This window comes from Nannobrachium achirus (genome assembly GCF_963921795.1).
Source record: "Nannobrachium achirus genome assembly, chromosome: 6".
In the NCBI taxonomy this organism is placed as follows: domain Eukaryota; kingdom Metazoa; phylum Chordata; class Actinopteri; order Myctophiformes; family Myctophidae; genus Nannobrachium; species Nannobrachium achirus.
Genome location: NC_137815.1, coordinates 36,170,044 through 36,183,524, shown reverse-complemented (window position 1 = coordinate 36,183,524; position 13,481 = coordinate 36,170,044). Strand labels below are relative to the sequence as shown.

At 42.2% G+C, this 13,481-nt stretch overlaps 1 protein-coding gene across 1 annotated transcript in view; it reads right to left on the bottom strand.

Moving 5' to 3' along the window:
• The window catches only part of LOC308287760 (arf-GAP with coiled-coil, ANK repeat and PH domain-containing protein 3-like), a gene marked incomplete at both ends in the record, with an annotated part of 110,166 nt that overhangs the window by 25,403 nt on the left and 71,282 nt on the right, over positions 1 to 13,481 (bottom strand). The window contains 6 exons of the mRNA XM_080729013.1: positions 1,511 to 1,522; positions 6,441 to 6,515; positions 6,948 to 7,043; positions 7,386 to 7,430; positions 8,081 to 8,264; positions 11,200 to 11,258. Of these exons, the coding sequence (XP_080585139.1) occupies positions 1,511 to 1,522; positions 6,441 to 6,515; positions 6,948 to 7,043; positions 7,386 to 7,430; positions 8,081 to 8,264; positions 11,200 to 11,258 (471 nt within the window). The remainder of the gene's footprint in view (positions 1 to 1,510; positions 1,523 to 6,440; positions 6,516 to 6,947; positions 7,044 to 7,385; positions 7,431 to 8,080; positions 8,265 to 11,199; positions 11,259 to 13,481) is intronic.

Below are 13,481 nucleotides of genomic sequence, written 5' to 3'. Positions count from 1 at the left end.
ACCCCAGTAAAGGAAGTATGAAGACAATTTGTTCTCAAACTTTTTAATGCAGCCTGACAATGCGTTGCGGGTTCGAATCCTGATCCCGACGACCTGTGCTGCATGTCACTCCCCATCTCCTACCTCCTGTACTATCAATAAAGACAGGAAAGGAAAAAAAACTAAATATCAAAAAAATAACAAAACATACAGTGAAGCCATCAGTGCTGAGGGGATCCTATTTGCAGACTTCTAATTGGACATATCTATCTTGTACCAACATGTCTGGCTTGCTGGTCCGTCATAAAATCTCCAAAACGCAGTGGACGCTTTGTGATCCTCACAAACACACACACACAGGGTTTAACTGCAGAGGGGCCTCCTATACACACACTTGACTCTCTCCAGCTCCGATCACCACATTGATCATCAAGGCAGCAGCCAGCATGGGGACAGCAGTAAAACTATAGTCCCCAGAGATCGCTTAGTCAATCACTCAATCTGTTCCTCTGCAAACACACACGCACGCACGCACGCACGCACGCACGCACGCACGCACGCACGCACGCACGCACGCACGCACGCACGCACGCACGCACGCACGCACGCACGCACGCACGCACGCACGCACACACACACACACACACACACACACACACACACACACACACACACACACACACACACACACACACACACACACACACACACACACACAGTCACACACATCTGCTGGTGCAGGTTTTATGAAGTGCTATTATTATATGTGCCATTGAAGGCGGCCTTGAGGTCTCTGTGTAAACACACAATAGATTAGAGAAGGGACCGTCGGTGTCCGGGTATTGAATGCGTTGGTGAGAGTCAACAACAGCACAGGCAGCAGCACAGTGCAGGTCAACTTAGTGGCGGAAAAAATTACCTCTGGGAACTCAGATTGCAGGTCAACTAACACTAAAAACATTCCACATTGAAACTATAGCCTAGATCAGCGCTATTCAACCTGTGGCCCGGGGGCCGCATGCGGCATGTCTATGCGGCCCCTCATGGTCATACCAATGAAGATATATTTAGTCTACTTTCAATGTGGACAAATCATTTATGATGTAATTTTTCAGTTTCTCTCCAAAATCACTAGGATACATTTTTGTCATTTTATACAAGACCTTTTTGCTATTTCGTTTGTTCCAAAAGAAGAAACATCATCATTTCATCATTAAATCATGACAATCTTTTTGTTCAATGAGGTTTAGCCTTATAAATGTAAATGTGTCCGTTTTCTGTGTTTTTCCTTAATTTCCTTTCTATATGCCTACTGTAATGTGTTAAAAAATCATTGTCTAAACATCCAAAATAGGACCGTCATTTTTAGTTTGGACTTTTGGTATTTTGCTGAGTGGGTCCTGAGCCATCTTAAGTTGAGTAGCCCTGGCTTAGATTAAAATGCACTCAAATCGAAAATACATAAACAATTGTTTCCATTGTAAATACATCTACACTGGATTAAGTGATTGTATTGTGTTGAGAGACTCACCTGCATCAGTGTCTGGAGGAGGGATGGGAGGATGGCCAGGTGAGCAAAGAAGAGAAAAGAGGAGACACATTCATATGAATTTATACAAGTAAATCTGTATAACAAAATCCCCATAGGAAGCCAGGTGTGCAGAATTACACCATTATCCACACTAATATAACCCAGGGAGGAAGAAAGGAGTCAAATCCTAAAACGTATCTGTACACCTTGGGTTTTCTGTAGGTGCATACAGTGGTGGTGAGTACATTTACTTAAGTACTGTACTTAAGTACAATTCTGAGGTACAGCATTTGTACTTTAATTGAGTATTTCCAATTGCCAATACCTTTACTTTTACTCCACTACATCTCAGGTCCAAATATTTTACTTTTACTCCACTAAATTTATTTGAAAACTTTAGTTTCTAGTTACTTAGCAGATATACATTATGATATTATAAAACATACATAAACCACTTTAGCCCTATTTTATACCTAGAATATTTGAAAATAGCCGATCTAGGAGCCCACAACACATCACATTTGATGCCAACACTTTCACACTTTTACTCAAGTACATTTTGAATTCCAGACTTTTACTTGTAACAGAGTATTTCTATATTGCAGTATTGATACTTTTACTTAAGTAAAATATGTGAGTACTTTTTCCATCACTGGGTGCATGAAGGTAGTTCTTGGGGAGAGGTTCTTGGGTTAACTAGATGTTCAGTGTTTGCTTGTGGCACAGGGGATGCCTTGGCTCAATAACCACTCTGAGCCCAGCCAGGTGGAAAAGCACTGTCCATGATGGGGAGATCATCCATGTAATAACTAATATTGATGTCATCTACACACGCACACACACAGTCACACACATGCACACACGCGCACGCACACACACCAGGGGCGTCACAAGGGGTAGGAAAGTGGGACTGAGTTACCAGGGCCCAAGGTGGAGGGGCCCTGGTAACTTTAGCTATTGAAAAATAGCAGATATACAAGCTCACAGCGCGGCACCGAGTGCCGCGCTGCGAGCTTGTAGATCTGCTATTTTTGAAAAGTCGTGAAAATGTGTGCAAATCTTTGAATATATGTATTTTTTAAGTGAACATTTGTAACTCAAATTTTGCTTCTGGGGGGGTCCCTGGAACTAAATATTTTGAGATGGGGGGGTCCTTCACATGAAAGAGTTTGAGCATCACTGACATGGAAACATAGGTTTCTTGGCACACATTTTCACGATTTTTCAAAAATAGCAGATCTACAAGCTCGCAGCGCGGCACTCGGTGCCGCGCTGTGAGCTTGTATATCTGCTATTTTTCAATAGCTTTCATGGGGGCCCCGCAGTGAATCCTTGTACCCGGGGCCCAGAGTTTGGTGTGACGCCCCTGACACACACGCACGCAGATGCACTGGCTCAATGGACGATTTTGCTCTCGGCACTTCATCAGGTAACAGATGGAGTGTGTGTGTCTTGAGGATAGGTGTGCTCGTGTTTGTGCAAGACATAGGAGAGAGATACCACTGTCCAGCCATGTAGTGTGTATTGGTATAAGTTCCGCTCAAGCGACTGGCTTACACTTGAGATTCCACCTGTTTAACGGAACACTCTCTACAATATTTTTTTTAACTTACACATTTTCTGTGTTTTATATACTATACTGTATATGTCTTAATATTAGATGTTTGTGTGTGTAATCTCGGCAGCATTGCAAATGAGGGTAGACCTCAAAGCTCTTTTCGAGAATAAATAAAGGTTTCTATCAATCAAGTTCCAAAGAGTTGATCTTGTGCTGCTGAACGGCCCAAAAATAGCAAGACAAATAAAATAAAAAAACAAGGGAAAGAGGATTGTTGTTACTTTTAGCTCCTGATTTGATCAAGAAGAATAAAGAAGACACAAATAAAACATGTTTTTATTATATTGGCACTCGGCGGTGTGCTATTTTTATTACTCTCTGAGCTTGCAAAACACACAAAGATGAAGAGGGACTTCTCTGAGTCACGCACTGGACAATATAAAAATACTTCACACAAGGCCGCGGCAAAGCCTCAGTCTCCGTCTGTTTTTTGAGAGGCCATTTGATGTTTAAATAAGATTTTTTCTTATTTTTTCTCGTCTGCAAGGCCAATTTCGGAACTCCAGACGAATGCATTGCTTTCCAGTTCCTTCTTCTAGCTCCAGTTGACTGGGATGTTATTGAATTATCCCATCAAAACCAGGAAAGACTCAATTTAGATTTTAGCTCTCTCTCTCTCTCTCTCTCTCTCTCTCTCTCTCTCTCTCTCTATATATATATATATATATATATATATATATATATAGAACATAAGTTTTTTTCAGAAAACTCTTAGGATTTAGAACATTGGTTTAGAAGAGTGTTTCTCAAAAACAGCAGATATACAAGCTCACAGCATGTCACTTCATGCTTGTACATCGGCTATTTTTGAAAAATTGTGTATTACATTTCTTTGGAATAACTTTGCATTATTTTGGTGGTCCCTGGCTCAAAACCCTTTCAGATAAGGGGTCCGCGGCCAAATATATAACATTTTTGGGGGTTCCTTGGCATGAGAATGTTTGAGAACTACTGCTTTAGAAGGCATTAGAATGGGCCTCATGTTTTAATGGGTTGTTGTGAGTGAATCAGTAGGGAGTTACAGGAGTGTTGCTACTGGCAGGGAGACGCTTTGATGTTGGCTAGAGAAGCTGCTGCTGTCTCCAAGCAGCCAGTTCTCCTCGCCTACCAAAAATACACCCTGTATAACAATAGCAATTCTTCTCCTCAGCTGACACCACATTCAGAAGTATGGCTTCAGAAATAACCATGGGAAACTACCATTATATCGTTGCTATCGGGGTATTCTCCATATCTTAACTTGTTGTGTTTTTCCGTAAATGTAACCACGTACCATACCTCATACTACGGCATCACACAAAAGCATCAAAAGTAGCAGATCCGCAAACGATGGGTTTCGAGTTTGCGGATCTGCCTCTTTTGCTATTTTTTACATTTTGAATGCTGAAGAGTGTAACTGTTTTGGACATAATGAGGTTGATCCACCCGACAGAGACGATAATAGTTGATTATTTTATTTTTTTATATTTAAACACAATGCAGTAAAAATCCCTTCTGGTTCCGGTACTGAACTCTCAGTGACCTTGCAGACCCCATTCTCTTTTTATTTCTGTTTCCTTCAACAGCATAGCGGAGAGGAAGACAGAGACAAAGAAAGAGGGGATATACAGCAGAGAGGTGATGGCATGATACCACAATATCATACCTCTTATTTTCACTCAAAGCATATTAGTTCTGAGTACAATCATTGTCTGAGTGACCCCCCCCCCCCTCCTCTGAAAGTGGGCAAATGCAGGAATTATGCAAGTACACTTGGAGACAATTGGTAACTGTGTATGGGATTTTACTGAGCATGGGTTTTATTTCTGCTCTCCATCTTTCTGGATAAGGGCATTAACCCTTCAAGGACACCTCCGAATGTATTTGGCCATGGACCCCATCTCGAAATATATTGAAGAAGCAAAGATTTGAGTTAGGGTTTTCAATTTCAAATATTTGCACAACGTACATGATTTTTCAAAAATTACAAGCTATATATATGTACAAGCTCACACAGCGCATCACTTCGTGCCGCACTGCGAGCTAGTAGATTTGCTACTTTTGAATAGCCAAAGCTATAAAATCTAAAATGTCAGATGCTTTTTCGGTTTTAATTGGTCAACTAACTTGTGAAAAGGACAGATGAGAAAGTAGGAGCGAAGATGAGGAGAACTGTTCTCACCCTCTGCTGTCCTCTATAAAGTATACTTCTATAAAGTATACTTCTATAAAGTAGGAGCGAAGATGAGGAGAGGAGAAGTGTTCTCACCCTCTGCTCTCCTCTATTGTTCCGTTCATTATCTTGCAAAAATGAACTTTTTAAGAACACTTTTATCCCAACTGCTATTAGACTTTTTAATTCGATGGGCAGCCGCTAGGCCTACGAATTGGACTAATTTATGGGGCTGTGCAAAGGACTTTTATTATCCCCACGGATAGCTTTTAAATGCTTTAAATAATGTTTTATTCCCTCTCAGTTTTTAACCTGTCCTGCTTTTGTGATGTGTTTTAACGAACATGCCTGTATATGAGCTACGGGATATCTGAATTTCCCCTTGGGGATCAATAAAGTATTAAGTATCTCTATCTATCTATAAAGTATACTTCTATTTCCATGTCTACTTCTAAGTAGGAGTGAAGATGGGAAGAGGAGAAGTGTTCTCACCCTCAGCTCTCCTCTATAACAGTGGTTCTCAACCTGTGGGTCGGGACCCCCAAGGGGGTCCCCAAATTATTTGGGGGGGGGGTCCCCAGATAATTAACTACCGGTATGTAACATTGTTTTCTCACTCAATGGTAAATAAACCAACATAAAGTTTAAATGTATAGAGGGTATCTGCACATTTCTAAAGTGACAATTTGAGGACTTTTTAATACCTCTAAATATTAGAGGCAGAAACTGTGAAAATAGCCGATCTACATGCTCACAACGCCTCGCAACGCGAGGCGTTGTGAGCATGTAGATCGGCTATTTTCACAATGGAACCGTGTTATACAAAATGTAATGCCTCAACTCTTAGTGCTTGTCATGGTGGAGGGGGGGGGGGGGGTTCCCCAGTTAAAATATGATTCTTTTGGGGGTTACGGTCTGAAAAGGTTGAGAACCACTGCTCTATAAAGTATACTTGTATAAAGTAGGAGTGAAGACGAGGAGAGGAGAAGTGCTCTATAAAGTATACTTGTATAAAGTAGGAGTGAAGACGAGGAGAGGAGAAGTGCTCTATAAAGTATACTTGTATAAAGTAGGAGTGAAGACGAGGAGAGGAGAAGTGCTCTATAAAGTATACTTGTATAAAGTAGGAGTGAAGACGAGGAGAGGAGAAGTGCTCTCACCCTCTGCTGGACGACAGCGTGTTTGTGCTCCATGTCTCTCTTCTCCATGGCCGAGTCGATGACCAGCTGGTCCAGCTGTACAACAACACAACACAACACAACACAACACAATGAATAAGTACTGTACCACCGGTGGTGGAAAAAACTACTCAAATGTTTTACTTATGTAAAAGTATAAATACTGCGGTTAGGTTTAGGCATAGTTTGTAGGGTTAGGGTTTGGGTTAGGTTTAGGCATAGTTTTACTGAGGTTAGGGTTAGGGCTAGGTTTAGGTTTAGGCATAGTATTTTCACCAGGTTAACATTCACCAGATTCGGACTAATGGGATGTAGGAACAATGAAATGTCGGACCAATGCCATGGCACCAAAATTATTATAATGAATATGGCGATTAAGCAAATCATTTTTGTGATTATCTCAAATAATTGCGATTAGGCGACTATGTCATATTTGTGACAAGCCTAGTGTGCGTGCATGCATGTGTGTGTGCGTGCATGCGTGTTCACCTGAGCAGCCAGTTTCTTCATATAGGGGTCGATCTCATCCAGGATATTATAGCCTTGTTGGAACATAGTGTACTGAGCATGCATGTAGGACAAGATCTGAAGAGAGACAGAAAGACAATCAAAATGAGCTTTAAATGCTACATTTCAACCAGTGCTGATTTAATGCACGAACGCGAATGCACACACAAGTTCAAGTTCAAGTTACTTTTATTGCCACACAACCAGGTTGGTGGTATTTAGTTTCGGTACATAAAGTGTTGCAGCTCTGACAAAAACAAGGAACAAGACAAGTACATGTAGACATTTGCACCGCATTACCACAACCAACACATGCACGCACGCACAATCAGACACACACGTGCACACGCACACGGACACACACACAATTACAGCAAAAATGATAAAACCAGAAACTGAATATTAAAGTGGGTGTCTCACCGCGTCTAAAATTTCAAACTTCTTCTTGGCCTGAAGTACGTTGATCTAATAATGATAGTGGAGAAATGGAGGAGAAAAACACAGCTTTTAGTTTAGGCAACAGCACTTTGATAAACAGACTTATTTACTCCACCACAAAGTGATTTAGATCCACCCATAATTAAAAATTTGGACCCCCATCTCAAAACTATTTGCAATTGGACCTCCAGAAGCAAGATTCCTCAAGTATTCAAAAATAGCAACTTGTATATCTGCTATTTTTGAATTGCCAAAGTATAAAATATGGTTAAAGTGGTAAAAACTATTGCAACGCTTTAGCCTATATACAAACACACACACATGGACCCCTGGGGGTTCCCGGACCCCCCTCCACTTTGAGAACTACTGCTATAGTTTCAAATGTACAGAATGTACAGATAGCATTTAGATAGATAGCGTATGTGGTTTATGCTAGGTTAATTTGTTTACCTGCGATCCTATGTCGTTTCTTGAGGCACTAATACTATTCTCTTTGCTGCATTCTATGCAAGTTTGTGATGAAGTTATACTACTTTAATAAAGACTCCAGTGATTCGTTTAACATTCTGCAGTCAGAATGTGTGTGTTATGTTTATAATATCAGGAGTTCAAACTGATGCATCCACTGTTGGGAATCACAGCCCCCCCTACTGGACAGTGTGTGTGCGTGCACCCACCTGCAGTACATAGTCCAGGGCCAGGTGTCGGAAGGCCTTGCGGCTGAGGATGAGGGCCTGCGTTGCCTCCTCACACTCGTGGACCTTGTTCCTGGGAGCCTGGGCGTTCTTCACCTGGGCGATCTCCATGTCCTCACGCACCCGGTCAAACTGCTTCTTGGTCTCCTTGAACCGACGCACGTCCCTGGTTGGAGAGAAAGAAAGAAGGGCAACGACGACGGTGTTAGAAAGCTAAGTGTTTAGCACTAATATTGATACGATTAATATATAAACACGTGCTGTATATATCCAGGAATGGAATGTCATAGCAGGGGTAGGCAACATTGGCACATGTGCCAACAATGGCACAGGGGAGGGTGATCACTGGCACACTGGTATAAGTGTGATAGAGAGGTTTTTTCTTCTAAAATTAAACATATATAGTCCCCTCACATCTGAAAATTACATCCTGCACTTAATTTTACATTCATTCAAACTTTGGAGATAGGTGAGGGTATTGATGAGTCTAATGTTCATTACAGTGAAAAATAAAAATAAATAAAGGTTGTATATGGATCAAAATCTGTATAAAATATTCCATTTTGACGTGGTGTCATAACTAAACTAAATGCTGATATGGCACACTGACTATCAAGAAAATGAAAACGTGGCACATCATTTCAAAAAGGTTGCTGACCCCTGTGTTATAGTCACTTCGGTTAATACTGTACCCCCAGTATCATTCACTGACTGAAGGTTGAATACAAATGAATCAGGTTTTAACCCATTAAACCCGGGAAAGCATCAGCGTTATTTTCGATTTTAGCATTGGCTAATCTTGAAAGTGTGAGAATGGGTTTTAATAAGGAACAGCTCTCTCTCTCTCTCTCTCTCACTCTATCTCTCTTTCTCTTTCTCTCTCTCACACACACACACTCAAAGACAAAGACAGTGTTATGCCGAATTCCTGCCGGTAATACATATCGTCGTTGTCGGATGAAAACCTTGTGTGTCCAAAACCGTTCTTTTTGCATTTATCATTTTAAAAATGATTTAAACTAGTGCGTTGTGTGCTTGTAGATCTGCTGTTTTCACTTCTTTTGTGTGACGGCCTTGTATGATGAAGCAGGGCTTTACTTTGCGAAAGAACGTACAAATTTGAAACTTGGAGATACGAGGTTTCCGCCCGACAGCGACGATATATACCTCGCGGAGTTGCAAGGCTGACTTCTTAGATCGGGCCTATAAACCACTGCCATGCACCACCTCGTGGATGCTTTTAGAACCACCAACAGACCCAGACTCTCTGCCAGGGAGCTCTTCCATTTCAGGGAGCCTGCGGATCTGCACATATGGTCCTCCTCATCTGGTCAGATCCGCAGTCTACTTTTTAGCTTGTTTTTGTTGCACTGTCCTTGCTTCACCTTCATGCAGTCCAGACAGGTGATCGACTGGTGGCCCTTAAAGCCTCTCACAGTCAGACATGAAGGCGCGGCTAGGCTAATGCAATGTCATGCTCTGTGGAGTGGACTCACTGACCTGTAAAATGGAAATAATGATTTCCACTGTTTTTTTTTCTATGGTGTGGCTCCTATAGGAGGCTCTATAGCCGTCTGCTGAACAAGTTATTCTCAGGCATTTTATTTTATCTCAAGGAACTCCAGTTTGATATGGATTAGGCCACAAATCCCCATTTGATACAATATTTGTGTGTGAGTGAGTGAGTGTGCGTGCGTGGTAAATGGTAAATGGTGCTTTATATAGCGCCTTTATCCAAGGCGCTTTATAGAGATTGTGTATTACATTTACCGGGAGCAATATAGGGGTTCAGAGTCTTGCTCAGGGACTCTTCGACAATAACTCTGGGGGAGTTTCGAAATGGGAACCCTTCGGGAACCTTCCTGTTCTAACAGCCAAAATGATTTATCTTTTATTCAATAAAACTTTTGTTTGCAACAACTTTGATGGTAGCAGATTTACACTGATCAGGGCGGTATCCTCATATAGAGGGTACTGACAATTATAGGCCTATTGTATTAACGTCTTGTGTGGCTGCCCGAGTAATACTTTTTTACTTTTATTCAAGTAAATATAAATATATATAAATAAATAAAACACACCTCTAGTGTGAAGTAAGCTGTGCTATTTAAGAGTTAATTTCATCAAGCGTCCTGCTGGCCAATCACAGCGTGTCCTGCGAAGCTTGGCCAATGGGACCCTGTGCGTACAACAAACTTTGAGACATTTGTGCCTAGATGTACTGTATAGTAGGCCCTATCTAGGCCAGGTGTAGGCCACGCCTTTTTTGGGCCTGGACATTTTTTGGGGATCGGACAAAGCCAGAATATTGGACCTTACTTAGCTCCTTCCAGGAGCACCGCTCAAAAACAGCCGTTCTGCAAGCTCACAAAATTGTGAGCGTTGTTGTGCTGGCAGATCTGCTATTTTGGACTAAAGTTCGCCCCTAGAATAGTGACACTAGGTTGACGTGGTTCAAATATGGATCTTCTAGAGCAAAATAGTCCCTGAAGGAATTGATTCAAACACAATCATAATGAGCCTTTTAGTGCACAGACCATATGCCATTGGTTCTCAAAGTGGGGTCCGGGGACCCCCAGGGGTCCTTGAGGGAGGTCCAGGAGGTCCCCAGCTAAATGATAGATAGTTAGGAACCAAATGGACCCTGTAACTCAGAGAGTGTTACAAATGGAACCAAATGGACCGTTAGTGGTTTAGTGTTAAATTCAGTGTTCAGCGTTAAGTTAACATTGATTTTACAATATAAATTGGGGTCCCAGAGATTCAAATACCATTAAATGGGGGTCCGTAGTCTAATAATACATGTCAAACTGGGAGTCCTTGAAATAAAAATGTTTGAGAATCACTGTTAGAGCTGTAAAAATCCTCTCTTCTTATGGGGGTCCATGGCATATCTTTTCAAATGGGGTCTGCCGGCTAATAAGTGTTAATTTGAAGGTCCGTGAGTGTAGTGAGGACCCAGGTGTTCATCTCCTTGTCCTTGGGGACATGTCTGTCTTCTCTCTCTGCCCTCGTTTTCCTGTCTCGCTACACTGAGAAATATCTTTATAAATTATACAAACGGAATCAAATGGACCCTGAAAAAAACATGAGATACTCACTCTTTAACGAAGGTGTGGAGCTGCTGCTTAATGGACCTCTGAGCCTGGTCGAACAGAATCTGTGGAGAGAACGAGAGAGGTAGGGACAGAGAGAGAGAGAGAGAGAGAGAGAGAGAGAGAGAGAGAGAGAGAGAGAGACTTCTTTCATCATCAAGTTTTGAAAAGCCCATGAGATGATTCTATTGCTTAATTATGGGCAGAGGTGCAGGTGATACATTCCACCACAAGATGGCAGTCTAAGCCTTTCATTAGGAGGAAAATTTTGTGTGGAGGGAGAGAAAGAAGATGAGAGAGAGAGAGAGACGCATCATGTGTTCATGCTAAAGGAGCAACACACACACACACACACACACACACACACACACACACACACACACACACACACACACACACACACACACACACACACACACACACACACTCACACTCACACTCACACTCACACACTCACACTCACACACACACACATTACACATGCATTAGTTATCCTTCATGGTTTTGTGGTATTTGTCCTCTTTAACCTCTCCTCCGCTTTCATCCCTTCATTCTTCCTTCCCTAATGAGGAGCACACATGTCTGTCTGTCTGTCTGTCTGTCTGTCTGTCTGTCTGTCTGTCTGTCTGTCTAGACCACAATCAGCACTTCAGCTCCGACACACATTGGAAGACACACACGCACGCATGCACGCACGCACGCACGCACGCACACACAGACACACACGGGAGATTACCCAAAGACACACACATACACACACACACGTGACAGTCTAAGCCACTTGTTCATGCTGTGACTGACAGGCGTCTTTAGTCTCTATCTACTATCACTGCATAGCCAGACGTACAAAGTTGCTTGCCAGTGTTGCGTAACAGACATGGCAGATCTACAGGCTTACAATGGTAAATGGTGCATTTTTTATAGCGCCTTTATCCAAGGTGCTTTACATAGATTGTGCACAACATTAACCCATGCATTCTCACACCGATGGCGGAGGAAACCAAGGCACCAACCTGCTCATCGGGAGCAGTTCAGTGTCTTGCTCAAGGACACTTCGACACTAACTCTGGGGGAGCCTGGGATCGAACTGGGAGAGGTTGCCAGCGGTTGCTTTACCTCCTGAGCCACTGCTGCCCCGCACAATGCATGAATGCATGGCAGTGTAATACGTTGAGCTTGTAGATCTTTTTTTTTATTTTTTGTTCTTTTTTCGGTGCATCAAAGTATATCAATCAAGCCCACCCAATCACATGCAAAGGCAGATGCATATATGCAGACACACACACACACACACACACACACACACACACACACACACACACACACACACACACACACACACACACACACACACACACGCACACAAAAGGAGACAAGATAAAGGCTGATCCTGTAGTAATAATCTCACACATACAAACTGCATGCATCAATCTTTGTGGATTAGACTTCCAAAAGCAATCCCCGACGTACATAGTAAATAAATAAACATACACACTGTCTGGATTACAGCCTTTGGTGTGTGTGTGTGTGTGTGCGCGCGCGCGTGCGTGCGTGCGTGCGTGCGTGCGTGCGTGCGTGCGTGCGTGCGTGTGTGTGTGTGTGTGTGTGTGTGTGTGCGTGCGTGCAGAAAAATATCCTACCGTTTGGCTTTGTAACATATCGTGACGTTTTACAATGCAAATAATCGGCATCGAATCATTTTGCATTGCAAATAGTCGGATACCTTGTATCCATGGATGGCTTGTATTTACAGTAGCAGTTTTAACAAGGAAAATGTCTAGTCTCAGATAATATAAAATAAATCAAATCACTACACCTCAAGAGACAGATAAACATTCACCTCACGTTGAATTTCAGTCTAAGTACTGCAGATGTCTATCTTTTAAAAACTCATTAAAATTCTAGACAAACCTGTCCTTTTTAAAGATGCCCTCAAGGCAGTGCAGCCCTAACACCTTGGTACACCAAATCATCTTAACAACCCAATCTGTTTCCCTTAACCCACTCCTCATCCTCCTCCCCAACAGGCCAAATCAATCATTTTGAATAAAGCCAGTCAAATTCCTGTTGTAACCACTCGCAGAGTTAACCTTAGAACACTAACATTGAATAAATGTTTTATATAATTGCGACCATAGGTCGCTACATAGTATGAAAAGCTCCAGCTCATGTCTGTCCGTCACTCTTCTGACCTGTTCTAACATCACCTCATCCCAGCCCAGCAGAAAGTGTGTGACAACTCATCCCAGCACATCCATATTTGGGAAAATATGGCCACATTTTGGCCA